The 27,480-nt window shown below is 33.0% G+C and overlaps 2 protein-coding genes across 4 annotated transcripts in view; both read left to right on the top strand.

The window, feature by feature from the left end:
* The window catches only part of LOC105123508 (TMV resistance protein N-like), a 55,238-nt gene extending 47,632 nt beyond the window's left edge, over nt 1-7,606 (top strand). The window contains exons 5-9 of the mRNA XM_011023141.1: nt 2,701-3,345; nt 3,460-3,735; nt 3,837-4,856; nt 4,938-5,851; nt 7,549-7,606. Of these exons, the coding sequence (XP_011021443.1) occupies nt 2,701-3,345; nt 3,460-3,735; nt 3,837-4,856; nt 4,938-5,851; nt 7,549-7,606 (2,913 nt within the window). The remainder of the gene's footprint in view (nt 1-2,700; nt 3,346-3,459; nt 3,736-3,836; nt 4,857-4,937; nt 5,852-7,548) is intronic.
* Nucleotides 7,607-8,962: 1,356 nt separating this feature from the next.
* LOC105123292 (DNA-directed RNA polymerase 2B, chloroplastic/mitochondrial-like) lies at nt 8,963-19,195 on the top strand. Of its 3 annotated transcripts, XM_011022817.1 has the most exons (21): nt 8,964-10,232; nt 10,546-10,606; nt 11,145-11,383; nt 11,473-11,606; nt 11,704-11,770; nt 12,018-12,076; nt 13,677-13,794; nt 14,004-14,117; nt 14,257-14,388; nt 14,473-14,889; nt 15,281-15,331; nt 15,616-15,686; nt 16,515-16,599; nt 16,793-16,942; nt 17,045-17,119; nt 17,249-17,338; nt 17,481-17,528; nt 17,923-18,037; nt 18,127-18,230; nt 18,647-18,727; nt 18,816-19,195. In XM_011022817.1, exons 1-21 carry the CDS (start codon nt 9,417-9,419, stop codon nt 18,948-18,950), a joined length of 3,162 nt encoding a protein of 1,053 aa, XP_011021119.1. In that variant the 5' UTR covers nt 8,964-9,416; the 3' UTR covers nt 18,951-19,195. The 3 variants fall into 3 exon arrangements, with proteins under 3 accessions (XP_011021121.1, XP_011021119.1, XP_011021120.1); XM_011022818.1 differs by lacking the exon at nt 10,546-10,606 and having other exon boundaries at nt 8,966-10,232; nt 11,162-11,383; XM_011022819.1 differs by lacking the exons at nt 10,546-10,606; nt 11,145-11,383; nt 11,473-11,606; ... (1 more) ...; nt 12,018-12,076; nt 13,677-13,794 and having other exon boundaries at nt 8,963-10,232.
* Nucleotides 19,196-27,480: the final 8,285 nt, after the last annotated feature.

Consider the following 27,480-nt stretch of genomic DNA (forward strand, 5'->3'; position numbering starts at 1 on the left):
TCATGTTTGACCACAGGAGCAGGCCTTGTACGCGTGGAAAGCAATTGCTGAACCAAGCGAGCTAGTTGAGGCCAGAAGGGATCGGAAATAGTTTATCGCTTTAGGGATTTTCATGGCTTCCACGAGCGTGCAAGGAATAACCTCATCTTCATCTTATCCTCCTCCACTATATATGCATGACGTGTTCCTTAGTTTTAGAGGCAAAGACACCCGGAACAACTTTACTAGTCATCTATATTCTAATCTGGCACAGAGAGGCATCGATGTGTACATGGATGATAGACAGCTCCAGAGAGGAAAGACCATCGAACCTGCTCTCTGGAAGGCAATCGAAGAATCAAGGTTTTCTGTCATTATATTTTCAAGAGATTACGCTTCTTCACCATGGTGCTTGGATGAACTTGTCAAGATTGTTCAGTGCATGAAAGAGATGGGGCAAACTGTTCTGCCAGTTTTTTATGATGTGGATCCCTCAGAGGTAACCGAGCGGAAACGGAAGTATGAGGAAGCCTTCGGTGAGCATGAACAAAATTTCAAGGAAAACTTGGAGAAGGTCCGGAAATGGAAAGATTGTCTCTCTACGGTGGCCAACCTATCTGGCTGGGACGTCCGGAATAGGTAAATCCTCTATCTACTTATTCTCAAATCTACCCCCTGTATTGTTTCATTGATGAACAAGCATGATGGTAAATGTGTATTTTTTTCATATGAATGTTTTTTCATGATATTTTGAACTGATGTGATCAAGCATTTCTAATCTTTATATAAAACTTCTTTCTATTCTTGGTTTTTCTTTATATTTTGAAAATAAGATAAAATATTAAACAGGAAAATTCAAATGTATAAAAATGTTGAAAAACAAATCTAGCATGAAGAAATAAAAATTTAGCTTAAAAAATTAAAAATTGTGAAGAAATGACAACAAATTCATCATAAGAAATAAAAAAAGTGACCAAAGTTTTTGAATATGTTGGTTTTAGCTTTTCAAAATAAAATAAAAATATTTTCCATCTTGAATTAAAAAATTCAAACTATTCATAAATCAGAGACAAATTTATTTTTAATTTTTTTTGTGAATATTTTTATTTTTATATTTAGAATTAAAATTTGATAGGTGTCTTTCTTTTACTAATGTAATGGATTGTAACCATGAATTTACTAATTTTTCATTCTAAAAAAATACTTATTAGGGATAATAGAGTCTTTTTATAAGGGCTAATAGTCATTATAGTATAATTGATAGGGGTAGTTAGGTATTTTTCTTACGGTATAATTATTTAGTTGCCTTTAAAAGCAAAAATAAATGAATTAGCTATAAGGGCTCTTTTAAGATTTTTCACTTTTCATGGTGTAATAAAATAACTTTATTTTCTTTAAAATTAAAAATTATTACCTTGGCTTCAAGGGCTTATTCATGCTTCTTCTTCTTTTTTGAGATAAAAAAGAAAAGAAAAGAAAAGTGGTTGACTTGTTTGTAGAACACTCAAACGAGTAAGTTGTTCTGTCTTATTTAAGCAGCAAGAGCAATGGCTTATGACACCTAAAAAAGGCCTTCATTGATGTTTTCTGATTCACCACGGCATGACCTGCCTCCCTGAGTGGCATGTTTGGAGTAATTCTTTCTGATTTGGCACCAAATGACTTTCTTTTTTTTCTTTAGTCCTTCTAATAGCTCTTCAATTTGGTTTAACTTTAGTTCGCACATGCAGGTCCCTCAATTCTTATATTTAGTTAACTTTAGTTCCATTATTACGGTCATTTCATCTATTCTTTTGCGCACAAAAAATATATGAATTAAAGTTAAAATTTATTTCAAATGCAATCTCTAAAAACGAGTTAATTTTTGCCTAAAATATTGTTATGTTTTTGCCCAACTTAAATAAAAATAAGTTTATATTAATGAAATGATCATTATATTGAAATTAATATTAAGATTGTATAAAAATTGAAAGACCAAATAAAAATTTAAATAGAGCAGAAAGACGCATATGTGATACAAATTTAAAAATTTAAAATTATTGGTGTGTATCTCAAGGTGCGTGAACCAATTAAACTATGTTAGTCTGGGAAATTAATTTACAACATAATCATTCTTATCAGGGCCCTATCTTTCTCAAAGGTTGGTGTATTAATTTCCGGCTAACAGCCATAAATTTTCGAGCTACAATATGCTAATGTTTATCTTCTCATTATCACTATCTGATTTGATTTCTGCACCCTGCATGATTAATGTTTTGCACCCTCCTATGCAGGAATGAATCGGAATCAATTAAAATAATTGCTGAATACATATCGTACAAACTAAGCGTCACTCTGCCAACAATTAGCAAAAAATTAGTTGGAATAGATTCTCGTGTAGAGGTATTAAATGGCTATATAGGGGAAGAAGTAGGCAAAGCAATCTTCATAGGGATCTGTGGGATGGGTGGCATAGGTAAGACGACTGTTGCAAGGGTAGTATATGATAGGATTCGTTGGCAATTTGAAGGCAGCTGCTTCTTAGCAAATGTCAGAGAAGTTTTTGCTGAGAAATATGGACCACGCCGTTTACAGGAACAACTTCTTTCTGAAATCTTAATGGAACGTGCTTCTGTATGTGATTCTTCTAGAGGGATTGAGATGATAAAGCGGAGGTTACGACTTAAAAAGATTCTTCTTATCCTTGATGATGTAGATGACAAAGAACAACTAGAATTCTTGGCTGAGGAGCCTGGATGGTTTGGTCCAGGGAGCAGAATTATCATAACAAGCAGAGATACAAATGTGTTAACTGGAAATGATGATACTAAAATTTATGAGGCTGAAAAATTGAATGATGATGATGCTCTCATGTTGTTTAGCCAGAAAGCTTTCAAAAAAGACCAACCTGCTGAAGATTTCTTGGATCTATCCAAGCAAGTTGTGGGTTATGCTAATGGCCTTCCACTGGCACTTGAAGTTATAGGTTCGTTCTTGAATGGAAGACTTGTCGATCAATGGAAAAGTGCGATTAATAGAATGAATGAGATTCCTCACGGAAAAATTATTGATGTGCTTCGCATTAGTTTTGATGGTCTCCATGAATCAGATAAGAAAATATTTTTAGACATTGCATGTTTCCTGATGGGGTTTAAAATTGATCGAATAACAAGGATACTTGAAAGCCGTGGATTCCATGCAGGTATTGGAATACCAGTTCTTATTGAGAAATCTCTTATAAGTGTTTCTCGGGATCAAGTCTGGATGCATCATTTATTACAGATAATGGGTAAGGAAATTGTTCGTTGTGAATCCCCTGAAGAGCCTGGAAGGCGCAGTAGATTGTGGACATACGAGGATGTCTGCCTTGCACTGATGGACAGCACAGTGAGTAGCTGATAGAGAACAGTATCCATTAGATTTCATGAAGTTTATTTTAATTTACGCTCCATCTCTACTTTTTATTTGTTTTTTACTTGTATTCCCCTTTTTGGTTGACAGGGAAAAGAAAAAATAGAAGCCATTTTCCTGGACATGCCTGGAATAAAAGAGGCACAATGGAACATGAAAGCCTTCTCTAAAATGAGCAAACTAAGATTGCTCAAAATCGACAGCGTGCAACTTTCTGAAGGACCTGAAGATCTTTCCGATAAGCTACGATTTCTTGAATGGCATTCTTACCCTTCAAAATCATTGCCAGCTGGTTTACAGGTGGATGAGCTAGTTGAACTTCACATGGCTAACAGTAGCATTGAGCAATTATGGTATGGGTGTAAGGTGAGATCACCTAATTTAAGGACCTTTGTATTTCTTTTTATCGTTTTCCTATATATTTATGATAGTAGCATCCTTATTTCTTCTCCCCTGCCCGATTGCAGAGTGCAGTTAATTTGAAAATCATCAATCTCAGCAACTCACTAAACCTGATCAAGACTCCAGATTTTACAGGAATTCCGAATCTCGAGAACCTAATTCTTGAAGGTTGTACAAGTTTGTCTGAGGTCCATCCATCACTTGCACGTCACAAAAAGCTTCAACATGTGAATCTTGTGCATTGCCAAAGTATTAGGATTCTCCCGAGCAACCTTGAAATGGAATCACTTAAAGTTTTCATTCTTGATGGCTGCTCAAAACTTGAAAAGTTCCCAGATGTAGTAGGAAACATGAACAAATTGATGGTACTTCGTTTGGATGAGACTGGTATTACAAAACTATCTTCATCGATTCATCATTTGATTGGCTTAGAAGTATTGAGCATGAACAGCTGCAAGAACCTTGAAAGCATTCCGAGTACCATAGGTTGCTTGAAATCCCTTAAAAAACTTGATCTGTCTTGCTGTTCTGCACTTAAAAATATACCAGAGAATTTGGGAAAAGTTGAAAGTTTGGAGGAGTTTGATGTAAGTGGAACTTCAATAAGACAATTGCCAGGATCCGTTTTTCTTTTAAAGAATCTTAAAGTGTTATCTTTGGATGGATGCGAAGGAATAGCTGTGCTGCCTTCTTTGTCTAGTCTGTGTTCTTTAGAAGTACTGGGTTTACGCGCTTGCAATCTAGGAGAAGGGGAACTTCCTAAAGATATTGGCTACTTCTCTTCATTGAGGTCTTTAGATCTGAGCCAGAATAACTTCTTTAGCCTGCCTAAAGCCATAAATCAGCTTTCTGAACTGGAAATGCTTGTCTTGGAGGATTGCACGAGTCTTGAATCTTTGCCTGAGGTTCCATCTAAAGTTCAAACAGTAAATTTGAATGGTTGTATAAATCTAAAAACAATTCCAGATCCGATAAATTTAAGCAGTTCCAAAAGATCAGAGTTCCTTTGTCTTAACTGCTGGGAATTGTACACTCATAATGGCCAAGACAGCATGGGCTGGACCATGCTTCAAAGATACCTTCAGGTCTTCTCTTAATCAAACCCCAACCTTTTTCTTTCTCACTCTCCCTCTATCTATCTAACATTTTGGTTCTTTATTGTACAGGGTTTGTGGAATCCAAGACCTGGATTTGGTATCGCTGTTCCAGGAAATGAAATTCCAGGCTGGTTTAACCATCGAAGGAAGGGATCTTCAATTAGTGTGCAAGTGCCTAGTGGGAGGATGGGGTTTGTTGCGGGTGTTGCATTCAATGCAAATGATGAAAGTCCTTCTCTTTTTTGTCATTTCAATGCCAATGGAAGAGAGAATTATCCTTCGCCGATGTGTATTAATTTTAAAGGCCGTCTCTTTTCAGATCATATCTGGCTATTCTATCTATCTTTTGATTACCTTAAAGAGCTTCAAGAATGGCGGCAAGAATCCTTTAGCAACATTGAGTTGTCGTTTCATTCTTACGAGCAAGGAGTGAAGGTGAAGAATTGTGGTGTCTGTTTGTTATCTTCTCTATATATGAAACCACAAACATCTGCCCATTTTATTGTCACAAGCAAAGAAGCAGCTTCTTCATATAAAGATTCTTTAGCTTTTTCTTCGTCGTACCATGAATGGATGGCCTTTGTCTTCCCTGTCACTAGTGTCGCAGACGCTAGTGATGCTTTCACCTATGGATTCATTATGCCAGTCGAGAAGGAACCAGAGAAAGTAATGGCAATTAGATCCAGACTCTTTGAGGCCATTCAAGAATCAGGGATGTCAATTATTATATATTCTAGAGATTGTGCTTCTTTACCTTGGTGCTTTGACGAACTTGTCAAGATTGTCGGATACATGGATGAGATGAGATCGGACACTGTGTTTCCAGTTTCTTATGATGTCGAACAATCAAAGATAGATGATCAAACAGAGAGTTACACGATTGTCTTTGATAAGATTGGAAAAAATCTCAGGGAAAACGAGGAGAAGGTACAAAGATGGATGGATATTCTCGGTGAAGTTGAGATTTCATCTGGATCAAAAAGGTAATAATTACTTATTCATCTGGATCGAAAAGATAATAATTACTTCGAAAAGTTGCTTTCAGAAGAACTGAATGTCAACAAATCTATGATCTTTCTAAATGGAGTGGGAAAACACCGTGCAAGTTCACAGTATGGTTACAATTTTTTTATTTTAATGTAGATTTTGAATTTAAAAAACAAAATATTTTAAACAAACAAAATATTCAGTAAATTTTTTTTTAATTTGAATGTGTTAATAAAGTTAAACAAACAAAATAATTGCATATATTCAACCTTCTAAAAAAAATATGCACAACACCATCAAATAATAATTTATATCCAAAAACTTGTAACCAAAATAGAATGCATGCGCTGGAGTCTTGGACAAATCATCATTAAATTTGATTAAGTTTATATTTCAGGTCTTATGTTTAATTTTTATAGTTAAAAGTTGATATAAATTTAAGAAAAAAATATATTGAACTCGGTTAAATTTATTCTCCATGAGTTTAACTAATTAAACAACAACAATTAGACAATGTTTTTTCTCATATTGCTTTTTCCTTAATATGTTTTTATATATTTTTTTAATATTTTATAAATTTATGTTTCTATTAATATCTTTTATTATGATTTTTTTATATAGATATTGTTTTTATAGTATTGTTTGTATTTAATTTTTGATAAATATATTATGATTCATTAATAATTTTTTTATTTTTTTGTATAAAAAAACTTAACTTTAAAAAATAAATAATATAAATTTTCAAATAACATTAACATGTACAACAACCTTGCATAATATTTTTTTCTATTTTTATTTTATTTAATCAATTTAATATGTGTATTTATTTTTAATATCATTTGATTGAATAAAAATATTAATTTTAATAAATATATTTAAAAAAATATAAGTGGGTAAATGTTCTATTTATTAACATATTTAAATTTTCGGTTCATAAAAAAATAACATCTTATTTTTTTTTTCACAAACAATTTGCAAAAAAAAGTGTCAGAAGAGATGGCTCAAACAAAATGGACCACTCTAGACTAATTTACGAGATCTAATAATGATTAATTTTTTTTTATTAAATGAATGATTTTTTTATATTTTCTTAAATATTTTATATTTATATTTAGATTAACATCTCTTCTTATTTTTTATGTTGTTTAGAGATCATTTTTAAAATTATGGTTATTTTTTAGTTATGTATTTAATGTTTTAGGAGGTTTTTCTGGTTTTTTTATAATTTTTTAATATTTTATATAGATGAAATTTATTTTTTAAAATTATAAAATTTTAATTTCAAATAATATTTATAATACATGCAGTCTTAAATATTATTTTTTATTCTAATTTATTTAATTAATTTAATATGTATCTATTTTTATTATTGTTTGATTAAATAATTTTTTTAATTAATAAATATAATTATATAAATTTCTATATTGTGAAATTAAATATCTTAACTTACAATTATTTTTTGATTTTTTATATTTTATTTTAATTATTTTTTATAAATATTTTTTTATTTATTAATACATGTACTTCTTGATTTATTTAATTATATTTATGCATAATATTTTTTATTTTCACTTAAAAAAGTTAAATACAAAAACATTTTAAAAAATTATATTTATAAATGTTTTTTGTTAAGATTTTTTTTTGACGACGAATTTACGTAAAAAGTATCTAGTAACATCGATTCTATGTATAGTTTGACTATGCGGTGGGGATGGGAAAAGGAATGTTTAGTTTTCAAGTCCAATAGATGAAGGAGGAGAATAGTGTTAGAAGAATAGAAAGGCGACGAGTAAATACAAGGGGAGAGCAGTAGGAGTTGATATTCAGAACTCTTAATTAATACTACAAATCTTGTTAATGTAAATGAAGGAAAAAAAATGGATTTTTGGGTAATATTATTTATATTAATACTAAAAATCTTGAGAGATTATTATTAAATGTAGTATTTTAAGTAGTGAATAAAAATGATGATGATTATTATTTAATGTGATTATGCTTAATTAACGAGTGAAAGATTATTATTAAATCAGTATTTTAAGGTTATATTATGTTTCGCTTCTACTATTTTTTGTTATTTTTTCTAATGTTAGTATTTCTAATCTAAATAAAATATTTAATTTTGTATATAACATGTTTTCAATGATTAAATGTTGTCTGTTTTTTATTTTGCAAACAGATTTAATTTTGTTGTGGGATCAGTACTTGGCCTTATATATTGTGAGTATTAATAAAATGTTTAATTTGTATGTAACATATTCTTCTTGAATTTAGGATAATCCCATGTTTGCGGATGAAAGCCTGTGCTCTGCAAAATTTCAACCTGTATTTTGAAATAGCTAGTCTGTCACCTTTTTTAACTCTGTTTTTTGGTGTATGATATATTTAAATTAAAAACTATATATATTAATAAACACTATATTTTGTTTTTTTTAAATCAATTTTATTCAGAATTCTTTGAAATTAATTTTAAGTATTTTAATATTTCATGTTATAATATTCATACTAAAAAATATTTTTCAACAAAATCTTAACTCATTAATTTGATATTTGATATTTGATTAAAATCCAACTACACTTATTAATGACCACGTTTTAAAACCATTTTCTCCCAACAGCAGGCATTTTACATTCAAAGTACATGAAAATTGATCTTTAAATGTGACCAAGCTGTATGCATGCATTCTAACCATTCTAAACAATTCTCTCGGTTCTCTGTTTCAAAAGGTGATTGTTAGTGTGATAAGATATAGTTATTTTTTTAAAAAAAATAATACAGTTTATCAAAATAATATAAAAAATATATAAAAAATATATAAAAAATATATAAAAAACTTAATTAAAAATACATAAAATTATTTTTGTGGTTGGTATTTCTTTAGTAATTAATAAACTGCTGTACTTTTCTCTTAGATGCACCAACAATTTTTATTATTAATAGCTTTATATTTACAACTATATAAACACATGAATATTAATATATATAATCACTTACTCCAAAATTGGACTTGCTTCGTTTCTAACTGGTTTGAGACAAAAATAATAAAATTTAGTTCTACATTCTAAATTATGCTCTGCAAATTATAAACAATAAAGATTAATAAAATTTATATGCCAAAATTATTTTTCTTTGTTATTTCAAATTCGCCCAACTTTATCTTAAGAATCCACCCAGGACTTGCAATTTATAACCCCAAGCCCTTGGAAACTTTTGAGATTATACAAATGCCCCTTCTAGTCCTAGATTCATGGCAACACAAGTAGTGAAAAGAGAAACAAACAAGACGATTTAGCCAAAAACCCCAGAGAAGGTTTATGCAGGGTTTAAGGCGGCCGGTATGCTGATACCTCTACCATACCCTCTCTATGAACTCATTTCTTTTCTCAAGTTGCATTACCCGCGCATTTCAATTCATCTCTCAATCACTTCAATTCCATTTCTTTCTTTTTTTTCATTTCCTTTAATTAGAGTGCCCACTCCCATATATTTTCTACCAAAATTTTTGATCCTTTGATTACTTTTGATAAGAAACCCACAATTCTATCTCTGAAACATCCACAGTTATGTGGAGAAACGTCGCAAAACAAGCCACCTTGAAATCCCAATCAAAGTCCCTCAATTTCCCTTCATTTCCAAGAACTTACAGCTTTTTAGGAGCCTCTAAAGAACCCATCTTTTTTGAGAAACTCAAGTTCCATGCGCTTAATAACACAAGTCCACGACTGAGTTTTCGAGCAATTGACGAAATATCAACCCATGAAAATTCTATGGGAAAACCCAGTTTTATTTTTTTGAGAAATAGTGATAGTAATAATGGGAATCGCTGTGCTGGATTTTGTCCAAGAGGGTATGTGAGTGTAGCTGAGGCAGTGTCATCAACAGATGTTGAAGATAATGTGTCTGTTGCCGATGAAGTGCAAGACTTGCTGCCAGAAATGAGGAAAGAAGAGGAGAAAGAGGAGCACTTTAGGAGGCGGCGGCTACATGCTAACCCTGGAATAGGGTCAAGGAAGCATAGGGTCTTAAGGAGAAGGCAAGTGAAGATTGAGGCGGAAGCATGGGAACTGGCAACGAAAGAATATAAGGAGCTTTTGAAGGATATGTGTGAGCATAAGTTGGCTCCTAATTTGCCATATATGAAGAGTTTGTTCCTTGGTTGGTTTGAGCCTTTTACAGATGCAATTGCGAAAGAGCAGGAGTTGATTAGAACGGGGAAGAGTAGGCAGGGTTATGCTCCGTATTTTGATCTGTTGCCAGCTGACAAGATGTCTGTTATTGCAATGCATCAACTCGCAGCAATGGTAATGACAGGTGGGGAACATGGATGTGCAAGAGTTGTGACTGCTGCTTGTATGATTGGTGATGCAATTGAGCAGGAGGTATGTAATTTTTAATGTTTTATTTGCTTATCTTTACTTGCGGTTGGATTTGTAGACAGAGGATAATGAGTGCCCATATAAAAATATTGAAAGATAAGGGAAAATATAAAGTTTCTTAAATTTACTTTTAGACAACCTTCATCTGAGGTGATGAACTTGGAAGAAAGATGAAAGTTACTATGTACAATTATGAGATAAAAATCAGCTATGGAGCTAGTAGTGCCTGGAAAATTAGATTTTGAAGTTACGTTCCGTAAAGTTTTGTCGAATGTTGAATGGGGTTTTTCTGGATTTCTTTTTCATATATCTATAGTTTTTACTTTCAGTCCAAGTTCTTCTGCTGTTCATGGTTCCAGGGAGGACACTAAATGTAGGTACGAAAAACAATGTAGTGCAAGATCCTTTAGATACTAAGTTTTTACAATTTTTTCATTATGTGTTGAACTTTTCATATCACGGGCCTTATTAGGCTGAATATTCTATTACGCCTTTCTTTATTGAGCTACAATTTCTTCAAAGCATGGGCATGGTGGACTCATAAGAGTGACATTCAACTTTCCTTTGTCAGAGCTCATCTCATGTTTCGATACTGTTTCACTATGGATTTATACTTTTGCATTTCCCTGTTGGGGACAGCTTCAATTAGGTGTGTTCTTGTTTGTGCCTTTGTTTTGTAAGTTGTTTAAGTTTTTCTCTTAGTTTAGACGTTAAAGGCACGCGTGACCCTTTGCTCTACTGTCTCTTCTGACTATGGGAGTCGCTTCCTCTCTTCTTTTCCTTTTTTTTTTCTTTTTAAAAAAGAACTATACAATGAAGAGATATTTAGGCGTACCATTCTTAATCCATTTTTTGGAACTCCCAACTCTTCAGTCTTGTTCTCTTTCTTTGAACTGAGGACTGAATCTGTAACAGTTTCTGTGATGAAACAGATTAGAATACACAATATCTTGGAGAAAACAAGGAAGAAAAAGGAAAAGGCTTATGATAGCAAGAATGGTGTAGAAGGTGAATCCCCTGCTGTCATGAAGGAACAAGAAAACCTAAGAAAAAAGGTCACTGATTTGATTAAAAAACAAAAGCTGCCAGCTGTGAGGAAGATTGTGAAGGGGAAGGATGATTCAAAACCATGGAATGCAGATGTTAGGGCTAAGGTTTGTGTGCTTGTAATCATTGATAAAGGCTAATTTTCTTGAACAAATGTATCGTGTACGAATTTGATTTCTGTCCTTGCACTTTGCAGGTTGGAAGCCGTCTAATTGAATTGCTGTTACAAACAGCTTATATACAGCCTCCCTGTGATCAGTTAGCTGATAGTCCATCTGAACCTCGACCTGCATTTGTACATACATTCAGAACTGTGTCATATGAAAATAAGTATGGAGTCATTCTTTAATTGACTCGATGAGCTCAATTTATCTTTTCTTCCTTGTAATTGCTCCTAACTGATGCACAATGGCCTTTTCTTAAACAGGAAGGGTGCGAAAAAATATGGTGTTATTCAATGTGACCCACTAGTCCTCAAAGGCCTAGAGAAAACTGTGAGTAACCCAGTCATATTTTGTTCTTCTAGTGATATCTAGTTTTCATATTTTATCATCCTTTATGACATGAACTTGTGTCGGGGTGCCATATACTTTCAAAGCAGATAGGTTAGTTTCTAGATTTTAGAGCTGAAACAGATAAGATTTGTAGGCAATTTCCATGGTGCCTCTTAAGTTGCAGATGCTTGTCTTTCATTCTTTTTTCTTGCACAAGAATTCATAAAAATGTTGTTTCTCCAAACAGGCTAGGCACATGGTGATTCCTTATATGCCAATGTTGGTGCCACCACTTAGATGGAGAGGGTATGTTAACTTGTTTTATATTTACAGTTTTTCCACGATTGTCTTGCTTTAACTTTATATTTTTTAGCTGGATATATTCCAAGTTCAGAAATATTAACATAGTGTTTTGGTTACTTCTGCTTGATGCCTGGAGCTGTTTTCAATTTTCATGTCAAGTTAAATGCTTAAAATGGTATAATAGATGAAGTGATGAATCTCTGATTATAAAGACTGGAATTCCAATCCCAATTTCAGTTAATTGAAATTAACATTTCAGCATGTTTCAAGGCTCTGCCTCTCCATTTCTGTAACCTCCATTGGAAGGGAAACTAATTGTCTTGCAGGTGTTTATTGAAAACACGGTGAATGTGAGATATGAGATGGAAGGTTTTGTCTAGGATTCTCAACAAAACAGAGAGCACTGTCTTTAAACATTGAACAGCATTTGCTAATCACAGCCATGTCTAATACCGGAAAATTAACATTATTGCCACAGGCAGGAGAATTTAGGGATTGCTATGGAATTCTTTATTATAATGTTTTTGATGTTAAAGGGAGAGGTATGCTTCATGGAAAAGAATGGTTGGCAGTTAGAGATAAAATATAGAGAAAGAAAAGGTGTTAGGTTTTCTACAAGGATGCTGTGGTGGATTATTTTAGCGCAAGAAAAGATAAGAGTATCGAATTGTTGTTTTCATGTGAAGTCAGACATGTAGTTAATTTAGGATTAGGATAATACTTAGAGAACCTGATTGAAGTAGTTTAGTTTCTTTAGGTGATGATTCATACATAGATATTTATTTCAAATTTCAAATGTACCACGAGCACAAGGAGACAACAGATGATTACATGGGAGAAATGGCTCAGATGGATCTCTGCAGTCAAACTGAGATTTTTGAACCTTATTGTTTGGCAAGTTAGTTAGGATATGTTTTTCAAGGACTTTGGTTAATTTTTTTCATGAATAGGTGATCACAATCCTCATTGGAAAAACTACACATGCTTTGGAATATGAAGAGGCCTCTATAGCAGCTTCTGCCATTCAACCTGTTGCCTTTAAATCTGATAAGCTCCCTAGCGCTTTTGGTTGTAAATTGCCCATTAGGACTGAGATTCCTGGACACACTTTCTATCTACAAAAAGAAAAGATTTAAACCAGTGATTGCACTCTGAACATCTTATTTTGATCAGATTGAGCATCAGATGAAAACCATTTCATGAATTGGTTTTGCGGAAAGAGCACTTTGTTTACTAGCAATTTTATAGTGGGTCTTGGATCTTTCACCCAATCATCATGCAAGTTGCAGGAGGCACATTAGCATAGTGCCCACTAAAATTAATTTTAGATCCTTGTATACAAATTTGGAAGATACAAATTCTTCATACATGTTCCTTAAATACGCTACTTTAATCTGGCATTTAATGAGTTTGTGGTTGGATTCTGGTTCCCATGTAGTTGTAGCAACTCTTAACACCACTATTGCTTCTAGTAACAAATCAGGACCTGGCATTTAAGTAGCTTTTTCGTGTGTTCTAAGCTCTTCTTAGGTAATTGTGCCATAGCTTGTGATATTTACCCCTCTTTTACTCGTGTCGAGCATAACCTCAATGCCCTTTGCAGTTATGATAAAGGAGCTCACTTGTTCTTACCATCCTATGTCATGCGGATACATGGTGCTAAACAGCAACGTGAAGCAGTTAAGAGGGCACCTAGGAAGCAGCTACAACCAGTTTTTGAGGTCTGTACACATTAGATGCATTGCATGCTTACTGATGCGTATTTTATTGTTTGAACTAAATCATCTTTTGGTGCTAACATGTGATGTTCTTTGAACACAATCTTATACTGATAATTGTGTATACCTTCACATGCTATCACATGTGTAGATTTTACCAGCTTAGCTTCTGGTTTAACAAGGATTCTCTTTTGTTTGAATTAATTTTCCAGGCCCTGGATACACTAGGGAATACCAGATGGAGGGTAAATAAGAGGGTGCTTAGTGTTGTTGATAGAATATGGAGTAATGGAGGCTGTCTTGCTGATTTGGTAGACCACAGTGATGTGAGTATCTTTTCTAACTTTCCTCAATGTAACTTTTTTTTTCTGAGAAACTCCTTTACCTTTACCTTTGAGTTCCAAGAATTGATCATGATGTCTATAGTAATTAAAAAACCATTCTCATTTAATTTCTTCATTTCAGGTTCCTTTACCCGAGAAGCCAGAAACAGAAGATGAAGCACTACTTAAGAAGTGGAAGTGGAAACTCAGAGGAGTGAAAAAAGAGAACAGGGAAAGACATGCACAGCGATGTGACATAGAACTTAAACTTGCTGTAAGACTCAATTTACTTTATTTTAGACAGTACACTTTCAATCTTCTTGATGGCGTTCATGCCATCATTCTTAATTGGCTCCAGGTAGCACGGAAGATGAAAGATGAAGAAGGTTTCTATTATCCACACAATATTGACTTTCGTGGGCGTGCCTACCCCATGCACCCATACTTAAACCATCTTGGATCAGATCTGTGCCGGGGGATTTTGGAGTTCGCAGAGGGATGCCCTCTTGGAAAGTCAGGCTTACGCTGGCTGAAGATACACATTGCAAATCTATTTGCTGGTGGTGTAGACAAGCTATCCTATGAGGGACGGATAGCTTTTACTGAGAATCACCTTGATGATATATTTGATTCCGCAGACAAACCACTTGATGGAAAGCGTTGGTGGTTGCATGCAGAAGATCCATTTCAGTTCTTGGCTGTGTGCATTAACCTAACTGAAGCTTTGAGAAGCTCCTCGCCAGAAACATATATTTCACATATTCCTGTTCATCAGGTATATCTTATCAATGTATTGCATTGTGCCCATATAAACTTTTTTGTGGAAGTTTTTTTAAGGACTGTAAAGCATCCTACCCAATTGAGCACAGTTTTACTGGAATGGTAGGGAATGGATTGAGAGAGGCAGAGGTATTAGGAAGATGAATGGTAAAAGGAGAGTCAAGATTCTTTGTTATTGTACCTTGTATGCTTTAGGAAAACAAATAAAATGATAAGCTTAAGCGGTTTCTATTGGTTCTATTACATAAAAAACTGTTGGACTATGTGGGACAATCAACTTAAGCACTCATCCCTGGGCTTATCTTTGTTCTTCTTCTGGCCTATAATTTTTCTCATAACCTGTTCTGCCTTCTGATGTACCCCTTCCCTCTTATGGTTTTTTGTAGGATGGTTCCTGCAATGGCCTACAACACTACGCTGCACTTGGAAGAGACAAGGTAACGTCCTTAACTTGAATTGGATGATTCTATGAAGTTTTTCTTTTCTTTATTATTACTGCTGATAAACAAGACCCAATATGTGCAATCTGTTTGTCTGATTTTCGTTTGCAAAGGCGCTATGCTGATGCCAATCATTGTTGAATTCAAGTTGTGTTTTTTAGAAGTGGTCTGCAAACTTTTATTTTTTGAACTTCATTTTTATTTTTGAAAAAAGTAAAGTAATGCATTTGATTATATTTTGAATCCCTCTGCTTTTGTTAAATCGTTGGAATATTGAACAGTTGGGAGCAGCTGCTGTTAATCTAGTTGCAGGAGAGAAGCCTGCAGATGTCTACTCGGGAATAGCTGCTAGGTAAGGGGTTCCCTCATGATATAGTAGAAAAGATTTGAGCTAAGATGAGCTTTTGTTGAAGCAAACCAATGGAGCTGGTTGTTTTTATTCAGACTGATTTAAAGATTAGGTCGAAGATTTGAAAACGCAGAGATTTTTTGAGAAACTAAGTGCTGAAAATTGTGGAAACTCTTGGTTAGTGGGCTTAATAAAGGGATACTCTTCTTTAAATCTGAAGTTCCATTTAATTACATGAGGACAGAATCTGAATTTTTAGATTTATAACCAACTCTTAATAGGATGACCCGCAAATATGATCCTAGGAATATAAACCAAAAATGCTTCCTAATTGGGTCCCATTTTTTCTGAAACATACCTACCAGCATTATTGGATCAAATAGAAATCTGCAATTAAGATTATCATCCCAAAGACTAAGAGTTTGGAAGCACTACTCTCACAAAACTAAAAGAAGAATGTATTTCACTGGCCGAGTTTTCTAGCTTTCAAGGAAATCCAGGTATTTGTAATGAAGTAGTAACATCCAATCGAAGGTTAATATTTCTGCTTAAATTAGGAACTTTAATTTGTTTCAATTCAATCAAAGCAAATCTTTAGTCAGCAATGCTCTTATTTCATGGCCTGTGACCAGATCCATATGTTAGCCCTTCATGTGCAGTAGTCAAAGTCCTGTAGTATTTATTGGATATGTTTGATTGGAGCCAAATTTGTAAAGCCTCTACAAGAATTTTTCTTTTTCAATCCTATATTTCTGTAGTGCATTTCTGGATGTGAAGCAAGCAGATATCTGCAAAAGGATGCTGTGATAAACATGCACTTTTGCGATGCAGAGTACTTGATATCATGCGGAGGGATGCACAGAAAGATCCAGATGTTTTTCCTGATGCATTGCGTGCAAAAGAATTAATTAACCAGGTTTTCTGCATGCTTTGATTGTTGATCATAGTGGTCTCCTGTCACTAAGGGATTGCTTAGTTACTATTGGGTCAACACTGTTTCATGCTTTTCCTTTTTTCTGGCCCATTCAAAAGATAGGGTGTACCTTGCCATTTTTCAATGTGGATAAGTTCTTTTACTTTCAAATTAATGGTGGTTTGACTCCATCTAGGTGGATAGGAAATTGGTGAAACAGACAGTGATGACATCTGTGTATGGTGTAACTTACATTGGTGCTAGAGACCAGATCAAAAGAAGGTTAAAGGAACGTGGCATCACAGAGGAGTCAGATATCTTTGGTTGTTCTTGCTATGCTGCAAAGGTGTGAAGGGAATGTCCCAACAGTGATGATTCATAATTCCTTAGCTTTACTCTTTTTCATAAAACATGTCACTGACAATATTTTATATTGTTGCTTGATCAGGTGACCTTAACTGCCTTAGGAGAGATGTTTGAAGCTGCACGAAGTATCATGAACTGGCTTGGGGATTGTGCAAAGGTGAGTCTGTCTCTATTTATTTGTTTTTCCTTTATGTTGATTTTCTTTTTTTGGTTATTTTTTTATCTAGTTTCTATATCAGCAACTGACTTTCTGTTTACATTTTCTCTTTGCATTTTACCTGACCAGATTATCGCATCTGAAAATGAGCCAGTGCGGTGGACAACTCCCCTAGGGCTTCCTGTTGTACAACCTTATCGTAAATTAGGGACGCGAAGTGTGAGTTCTATAACATTTGCAGAAGCATAGTAGATCATATAGTACTGACAGGAAAAAGCAAATGATTGGCATTTTGTTACATTCATATCGATAGAGAGGGCATTTTGAGTACTCTTATCTTCATTTTGTGCAATTGCTGCAGATCAAAACTTCCCTACAGGTTTTAATACTGCAAAAAGAAACTGACAAGGTAACCTTACTTATCTTTGTTGCTCGTTTCTGCTTTGGTAATCAAGATTCCATAATATTTACTTTGACTCTGAGTCTGTGCTAAGATGTTGATAGCAAATGAAATTGTGAAAAATCTGAAATAACCTGTTTTTATTGCTGAAATGTTGTTTGAGGATATATTATCTTACATTGGTACATTCTGCTAGCTGTTTCCCAATTTTCTGAACCAATTTTTTTGAACATGATTTCTGGTGGACTTCAGTGGGTGCCTTGGCTTTTTGTCTAGCTAAATTGCCCTGATTTTTTTTTCTTTATTCAGTCTGGACTGTGACCAAAATACTAAAACAAAGGGGGAAAAGGTTGTACCTTCTGGATCTTGGATCTCAAATTTGGCAGTTCTTTTACTGTTGCAGGTTATGGTCCAACGACAAAGAACAGCTTTCCCACCAAATTTTGTTCATTCCCTTGATGGTTCTCATATGATGATGACTGCAGTTGCCTGCAAAGGGGCTGGCTTAACCTTTGCAGGTTTTTCACTCATTGCTGGATTTTGTCTCAATTGCTGTCCTATTCCTAGTTTTGATTTCTCATTACTGTATATTGGCATACCATCACAGGAGTTCACGATTCATATTGGACGCATGCATGTGATGTGGATGAAATGAACAGGATACTGAGGGAAAAGTTTGTTGAACTCTATGAAACACCTATATTGGAGAACGTAAGTATTAGCACTGCTATATTATTCTAAAACTTATAAGGGCAATGGCCCATTCATTGGCATCATAGGCAAAAACCCAATACAATATTTTTGAAGTTTATTTGGCGGAGCGGATAAGAGGCAATTAATTATTTTTTACTAGCTTTATTGGATTGCGGTTGTTTTGGTTGTGAATAAAAGAACAAAGAAAAGAGATATGCACCATATGTTTAAAGAAACAACACTTGTTAGAGTTAATTAAAGGATTCTTTATAATTTGTTCTTATCTGCTGTTTCAATTATGTTTTGGGATAAAAAAAATGCATATAAATTTCAACTTGAATTAGCATTTAAAAGAATTTTGCAGAGTCAAATCCAAGTCTGAGGTGTTTTTTTTAAGCAGAACTCATCATTTATACTGTTGGATTTGTATGCAGTTGTTGGAGAGCTTTGAAAAGTCTTTTCCCACGTTGTCTTTTCCGCCTTTGCCTGACCGGGGAGACTTTGAGCTGAGGGAAGTGTTGGAATCACCTTATTTCTTTAACTGATTCAGTGCAAGGGGTCCTCCTTTCATTGCTACACTAATGTGACCCCCTTCTGAGAGAAGTGTTGGAATCACCTTATTTCTTTAACCGATTCAGTGCAAGGGGTCCTCCTCTCATCGCTACACTAACGTGGCCCCCTTTTATGGGTGTCATTAATTCTTTGTTCCTTGCCAAGCCTGGCTATGGAAAGCTGTGATCTAATGAAGAACTTCCTGCTAGAGACTAGCCTCTCTATTGTATATAGTATCTTGAAAGGAGTCGTCAAGCATTGAAGATCTTCATTTGGTCTGTGAGTTTTGACTCAGCTCTGAATGCTGTTGTATAGCAAGCATATTTATTTTGTTCTGGGAATAGGCTTCGCTGGGTTCTTGCATTGAACAAGAATGAATGAAGAGACTTGTGATCATTGTGACCCATCATAGTTCCAATCCATCTTCTTAACCACCAAAGCAACATTCATTGGCCACCACCACATACAGAAAACAAAACACTAACAACCACAGATAGCCACATTTGAGATTCACCATTACAAATCAATCCATACCAGCAATAACCATATTCTCTTCATTTGTATGAGGGTCATAACAACACAGGAAATCAAACTCTGAGAGAGACATGAAAGAGAATGGAATTAAATAAGGAGTCTTCTGCCAAAATTCCTTTTTGTAATTATTATTTTTTTTGTAATTTTTTTACTTCTTTCTTCTATCTTTATTAAAAAAAAAATCATAGTAAAAAAATTAAAGTAATTTTATTTTTTTAAAAAAATGACATCAACAGACAAGTTATCCATTGCAACACTAAGTCAGCGTTACTCCCTGCATTATTAACAACTTAACTTGGATGATCCTGTTAAGCATGTTGGTGATAAATAACTAAATTTTTTGATTAGTTGAATTTTATTTTTCTACTTTTGTACTTGTTATTCAAAATTTTCATTAATATTATTTTTATGTCTATAAGAAAAATCCTATCTTTCATTTTATTCTATATATTTTTACTTATCAACTTTGTCATTAATATTTAGCAACTAATCCTTTTTATTATTTAGCAAACTTGCCTAAATTTGTAAAAAGTTGATATAAGTGTTTGGTTGACCCTTTTACATTTTAAGGTTTAGTATTGCATGTTCATAGTTTTTTTAATATATATTCTAGTCTTGATTAATCTTTATATTAAAATAAAAAAGGATTAGCTTTATTTTTGTATTGTGTTTTTACTTAGAAGATATGTTTGTGATCTCAATTTTATTTATAAGCTAACCTAGTGTTGCTTGCATTTATTTCATGTTTTTCTAGAATCTAACCTTGAGTTTGTAGATATTATGGACTCAATCTTGAGTGATATCTTTAAAATCAATTATGAGTATAACATTATAGAATTTGTGACAACTAGGTTAGGTATAGTCAAATGTGCCTTGACATTAACTGAGAGAACTGAAGATCGGAGAATGGTTGCTATTTTTCAAACCTATATCAAGTGTGTAGATAAAAGTCGCAAAATTACCATTAATAATAAAAGTTGAATTAATTCAATATCTTATAATATTGTAACTCGTTTAGGTTTAAAGTCTATTCTATATTATAAGTTATTTAGCATATCATCGCAAAATCACTATTAATAATAAAAGTTGTATTAATACAATATCTTTTAATATTGTAACTCGTTTAGGTTTAAAGTCTATTCCATATTATAAGTCAGATAACATATCATGGGTTAACACCACCTTAATTGCAATCAAGGAAATATGTTTTTTTTTATCAAATTCTTAGGCAATCATGATAAAAATTGGTGTGATGTTAATCTAATAGATGTATAACATGTCATTTAAAATATTTCATGGCTATTTTAAACAGGTCATGGCTATATGATATGAGCACCATCATTTCTAGTAAAACATATTCATATCAAGAATAAAAATATCTAGCTCATTAGATTACCTTCAAGGCCTAACCATAAAAACAAGAAAAAATAGTGTGAAAGAAAAGGGAATTTATACAATTAGTCCAAGTGAATTTGTGAAAAAAAATAAAAGAAGACTCTACTGTGTCAGGTTTGGTTATTGAGGAAATTTTTAGAAATTCTCTAGTGAAACTAGCCAAAGATGCAAGTGTGAGTAACATAATAAGTTCAAATAAATTTCTAAATGAGGTTCAAGAGAGTTTATTGTGTTTGTGCGCTTGGTTATAGAATAAGTTTTAGGTAACTTTTTAGATGAATCGCATGAAAAGATTAGTGTGGTGTCAAAAAAGTTTTGAAAAATTTATTATATCTAATATCAATTTATTCGTTATCCTTAATTATAATAATATATGGTCTGAATCAAAATATAACACTCTTTATATAAAATAACTTAATGATTTAAAATCTAATAATAATTTACATAATTATTACATGAGCTTTTCTATGAATATAAATGATATTTTTATATAAAATTCTCTTAAGAGTCAGCTCAGTGTACTTATTATTTAACAAATATCTGCATATTAATTCTAGATATTTTTTATATCTCAATTTATAAAAGCAATTGTTTTTTTTTCAATATTTAGTTTTGATATAATATTAATTATAAACATTTATAAACAATGTTCTAATATAATAAAATCTCAAAATTATAATAATTTTATTATTTCTAGTTTACCACTGGGAATATCAATGACAATCTAGTCAATTTCTGCCATAATATTCAATTCCATTTCAGCAACTTCAGTTTCCTACCTCTGCATAAAGACATTGGTCGGTTTTCCTGATGTACTACTTTTTTTTTTTGGTCCTGTGGGTGGGTGGTTGCTTTTTGGTGGCAGAAACAGGCACCTTGCTTTATCAAGTTTCTTATCCTTAGCTCGCAAATCCCTTTTCTGATCAGCTTCTCCTGATGGGTCAGTAATCTTCAATAGAAACAAGATCCTACCCAGTTCAGATTGTAGAGAGGCTAATTCCTTTCTTAGCTGTACAGTTTATTCAGCATTGATAAGAAAATCAGGAAATGAGTGACTAATGCAGCGATGATGAAATGTTTTTTTCTTCTCCATCAATAAACCATACAACCATTTAGATTTAACACTTTTAATAGCAGCAAAAAATCAAGGCATGACAGTGAGAAGAAAGAGAAAAAGAAAGAAGTCATCACTAAAGATAGTCCTTCGATTAGGAGTATAGGTAACAGAATGAACACTTTAAATGATACTAGAACATAAATCTAAAAGGGATTGAAAAACTGGATGCAGATTGGTCTCGTGTTCAAGGTAAGCGAAATCATCATTGTATTTGACATTAAATATCTAGAAATGAGGAACTTGAAGTACGAAATCCAAAACCACTTACTTTTTTATTATTCTATCACGAGTTTTCTCCTGCTTCTCTGTAAGCTACCCTTTGTTTTCTCCTGTTTCTCTAGTAAACCAACATCTATGTAAACACCAAAGGACTTTGGGAACAAATTATAGAACATGACAAATATAAAATTGTAACACCTGCATGTATAAACTTCATTTAGAATAAGGTCAATTAAAAGAAAAGGGAAAGAAACAACGAGTAATGTCTAAATAACAAAATCTAAGATATCTACCAAGCACTATTTATGCGTGTATGGTGACAGCAGTCTTACCAGTGGCATCAAGTTAGTTGGTCCTTGAAAAACATACAATTGAGATTAATTGTGCAAGGAAAGAACACAAGAGGAAATTTCAAAAATATGCGAGGACAATAATGCAGAAGTAGTTGCATTCATTTCTAATCCATGTCTTTTCAAACAATAACACTCTTATAATATAACATTATATGTAATACATGCTGAAACAATCTCAGTATATATCGAAAAAAGAAAAAAAACCAAAGCTTACTAAAGACTTCAACCATCATAAATCCTAGTTATAGTTTTTGGCCAATGGCCCCAATATGCATTATGAATTGTGGCTCAACATCATAAGTTACAGTGGTGTTAAGTGAAGCAGACAGTAATGCCAGGTGATGAATAGTCAGGAGAAAATACTAGAGGCATGAAAGATACAGAAGAATGGATAAGTCGAGGAATCAAGAAAGAAAGTTACTTAATGGCCAAATTGAATAATATCACTAACATGCGATGCCACATAAACTCTTTTCTCCACCTGGGATATAGAAAAAAAGAAGCAACTAAAAATGCAATGAAAAACCATCACCAATTGGAAGGAGATTTTTTCAGCAGCAGCACATAAAATACACAAATATACTCTAAATAAATATTTTAAGCAGGAAATTTCAAAGGAAAAGGTTATCCTGCACACTCCTTCACTACCTGAGAACAAGGCTTTCTTTTTCAAGATTGTTAGCTAATAAATACGCAATTCGTTTTATGGGGTCAACTCCTCCCTTCCTTAGGTCCTGGCATAAGACAACTTCAAATTCAAATCTGTGCGCATGAGCTATATTAAATCTTAGAATGATTTGGAATTGTACATATATAGGAACAAATAACTTTTCTGTTTATCCTCTTTGTATTTTTGTTCTATTCTATCTTTGAATTGTAACTATATATTGCCTTATATGGAGAAGAATAAAATATGTGAATTAATATAATAGAAACCCTATTGTTTACATGGTATCATAGCAGACTCAATTCCAAAGATGTCTGCATTAGAAACAATCATATACGAATCTCGGATCCCTTTTCCTTCTACGAAAAAAAAATTCCGTATCAAACTGTTGTTCTTATTCTATGAAACAAATCTTCTATATTTTTGAAATGTCATTTACACAAGCTATTTTTTTCTTCTTCATCTGGTATTTTCTTTCTTTCATGGCTACAGAAATGTCAACTGCAATCATTCCAATTCCAACACAACAAATTATTATACATCAAAACAATTTTACCTTCCCAACTAGAATCATCCTTGATGAGACCAATTATCCATTATAGTCTCAACTCATGGAGATGTGTATAGGGGCTCACAACAAAGCTGGATATTTTACGAGAGAAATAACAAAACCAAAATTTAGATATCCCAATCTTGAAACATGGATCACTGAAAATTACAAGAGTAAAGAGTTGGCTCATTGACACAATGAGTTCAACATTAATGCAATGATTTATTCGTTTCTCTATAACCAAAGAAATATGGAAGACTATATCAAAAATCACTTGTATATTTAAATTGAATCAAAGATCTTTTTCTACCAAACAGAATGGTCACCCCTTATCAACTTACTATAACGAATTCGTTGCTATCTTTCAAGAAATTGATCATAGAATGAAATCTCAGAAAGGAACAGTTGGAAGGGTAATTCAATTACACTCTGCATTGGTTAGGCTTAGAGTTCATATTTTTCTAAGTGGACTGGATTCTGAATTCATTCAGGTTTGTGGTGAAATCTTGTGTGAAGATCGAAAACTTGATTTGGAGAGCATATACGCATATGTTAAGAGAGAATACCAGCAAAAACAAAAAATGGAAAGTTATCATCCAATCTCTAAAAATTTAGCTATGTTAACCGACATGGATCATTATATGAACCAACAAACAAATGAAACACTTAATTATCTAAAAAGGTTAACAATCTGGTCTACACTCATTGTGGGGAAAAAGGTCATTCACAACAATGGTATTATGAGATTATTGGCTGTCTAGAATGGTGGGATTTCTCGAAGAAACCTCAGAAAAAGATCTTTACAAGAACTATGATGACATCCATAAAAGATCAACAGCTGCCTAGAACAAATATTGTCCATCCTAGTAATGTTGGTAAAGTATTTGTATTCTTTGCAAATTATAAGGATAAAACTTGGATTGTTGATACAAGTACATCTAAACATATGACAAGAGATGTTAGACAATTATAATTTGTGCTCCCTTCTTCTCAATCAATTATTTCCAAAGCTAATAGAAGTACCTCCCTTATTACTAGGGAAGGAACTCTTATTTTATCTAATACACTCACATTAAATATTGTCTTTGTTGTTCCTTCTCTTAGATATAATCTGTTATTTGTTAACCAAATTACATCCACTCTTCATTGTACTAGAACTTGTTGGCCCTCTTTCTGTGTCTTTTAAGACATTCTAACATGAAAGATTCTTGGTTATGGTGTTAAATGAGACAAACTCTACTACTTGAAATTAATAGAGAATGGAGGATCAAAAATCAATAAGGTAAATCATGTTAATAGTAGAGACAAAGCTCAGACAGTTATATGGCTATGGCATTTTAGATTCGGACATCGATCTTTCTTTTGGTTATCTAAAGAAATTACAACCAATACTATTTTTTAGTTTGAATGAATTGGATTTTCAGTGTAATACTTGTGAATTAGCTAAAAGTCACTATGTCTTTTATTCGCTAAGTTTGAATAAAAGTTCAGAACCATTTGAGGTCATTCACACTGATGTTTAGGGTCCTGTAAAGGTTCCTTCACTTTCCAGCGCTCGTTATTTTGTGACTTTTATTGATGAATGCATGAGAATGACTTGGGTATCCATATTTATACATAAGAATGATGTGTGTTTAGTGACACGACTAAAAGATTGATGTCTTCTCCCAAGTGCAGGAGTGTCAAAGTAATAAATAACCCGGCAAGACCGGGGTCGAACCACAGGGAGGTTAATTGTACAAATTATAAATACAATAATACAACAATAATAATAACAACAACAACAACAATAATAATAGTAATAACAATAATAATAATAACAATAACAATAATAATAATAGTAGTAATACTAATAATAATAGTAATAATAATAATAATAACAATAATAAAGAAAAAGAAGGAGAAGAAGAAGATGAGAACTTTGAGATGGAATATTAATGTAACAATTAAACAATGATAATAACAAATGTCAAGGTTAGAGGTTCCACTAATGGTATGTCAAACAAGTATAGTATAAACTCTTATTTTTCAATCGGAAACCACACATAAAGGAGGTTCCAATTAGATTATAGATTGCTAACATGATTACATTAGTCATCTTATTCGATTAATGCTAGTACTTATAAATCTCGTCAAGCATTCATGATTATAACTTATGTTAACAACAAATCAAGTTTTTTTCATAGCTCAGGTGTCGGTTATACCATACAGTATGAACTATGAAAGTACCAAGCATTTGTTGTACCAAGTGTTATACAACATAAATCAAGATTAATCATTTAACAAGCAAAGTATTAAAAAGTGAACAAGATAACAAATACAAAACATGTTAGCATCAAACATTAAAGTCCATATTAAGTTTACACTATACTTATCCTTACATCATTAGTGTAACCTTTTTACCTTGACATAATAAACTTAGCTAGACATAATGAAAGAAAGAAAAATAAATAAACAAAACAAGAACATAAATAAGATAAAACTTAACTAAGTAAATGAAAGGAAATGAAAGGCATAAACTTCATATTAATGAAAGCAAAGCATAAGCAATACAAAAAATACAAAGAGAGAAAGTAAGAGCATGATCTTGATCTGGAAACCAAGATGCCTAAATGCATGGCACATGCCTCCTTTTATAGGCCAAAATTGGGAATTATTGATTTGATGACTAATTGATGAGTGGGTGACCAACTCTTGACTTGGTGACAATCCTTATTTTCTCTTGTCTGCCCAAAACGTCATTGATAACGTCAAAATTGGAGCCACTCAAAAACATGAAAGTTGTAGGCAGTTGTAGACTTCTAGAACTCTAGATATGGCAAAAATACTGAACAGTGCTCGGGCTGGAGGACAGATTCGAGCTTCTTTGTTGTTGCTACAATTTGGACTTGAAAATGGCCTTTTTAGATCTTGGGCTCCATATAAAAGTTGTAGGCCTATTTCTTACCTTTCCATCCATATAAAGTAGACTTAAATCTAAGATCTATAGCTCCAGATATGACCTAATTACCGAACAGTGTTCTAGTTTGGATTGCACCGACATCTCTTTTCTAATTTTGGTCATCTTTTTGCCCTTGCAATTTAAGTTCTTAAAGTCATCAATCAATCCTTTCATTTATGTGATAGGCCTGCATTTAAAATGAACATTTACCATAAATTAAAGGTATCTTATATTATTAGATATATTATTATAAAACATGCTTTAGTTAAGGAGTTATTGATACTTCAAGTGCAAAATGATGATATAAAACCATGATAAAAATGCACTTTTAAGTACTAATTATTTAGCTTTCCAGACATTCCACAGAATGATACAAACTTAGTACCAAAAATAAATTCGTGTGATGCAGTCTGATAATGGCACCGAGTTTGTAGCTGCCTCTCTTGGGAACTTATTGTTAATCAACTTTCCACAATTTCTATTCCTAGTAATGTGCAGGATGCGTTGGCTAATCAAAGATGAAGAAAGGCAATGAATGAAGAGATGGAGGCTCTATAGAAAAATGCTATGTGGGGACTAGTTTCATTGCCCAAAAGAATGAAGACAGTTGGATGCAAATGGATGTTCACTGTGAAACTCAAACCAGATGGTAGTATTGACAGGTATAAAGCTCAACTAGTCGTAAAAGGATATACACAAAGGTATGGAGTAGACTATCAGGATACTTTTGCACTAGGAGCCAAGGTCAATACTATTCACATTTTTATATCTATATCAACAAATTAAGACTAACCTTTACAACAATTTGATGTTAAGAATGCATTTCTCAATAGAGATATAAAGATAAAGTCTACATAGAACTACAACCTAGAGTTAACAGTAACTTATGTAAAGGTGAAGTTTGCAGACAAGAAGTCATTATATGGACTGAAATAGTCAA

This window comes from Populus euphratica, unplaced genomic scaffold, assembly GCF_000495115.2.
Source record: "Populus euphratica unplaced genomic scaffold, PopEup_1.0 scaffold10.1, whole genome shotgun sequence".
NCBI classification, from domain to species: Eukaryota; Viridiplantae; Streptophyta; class Magnoliopsida; order Malpighiales; family Salicaceae; genus Populus; species Populus euphratica.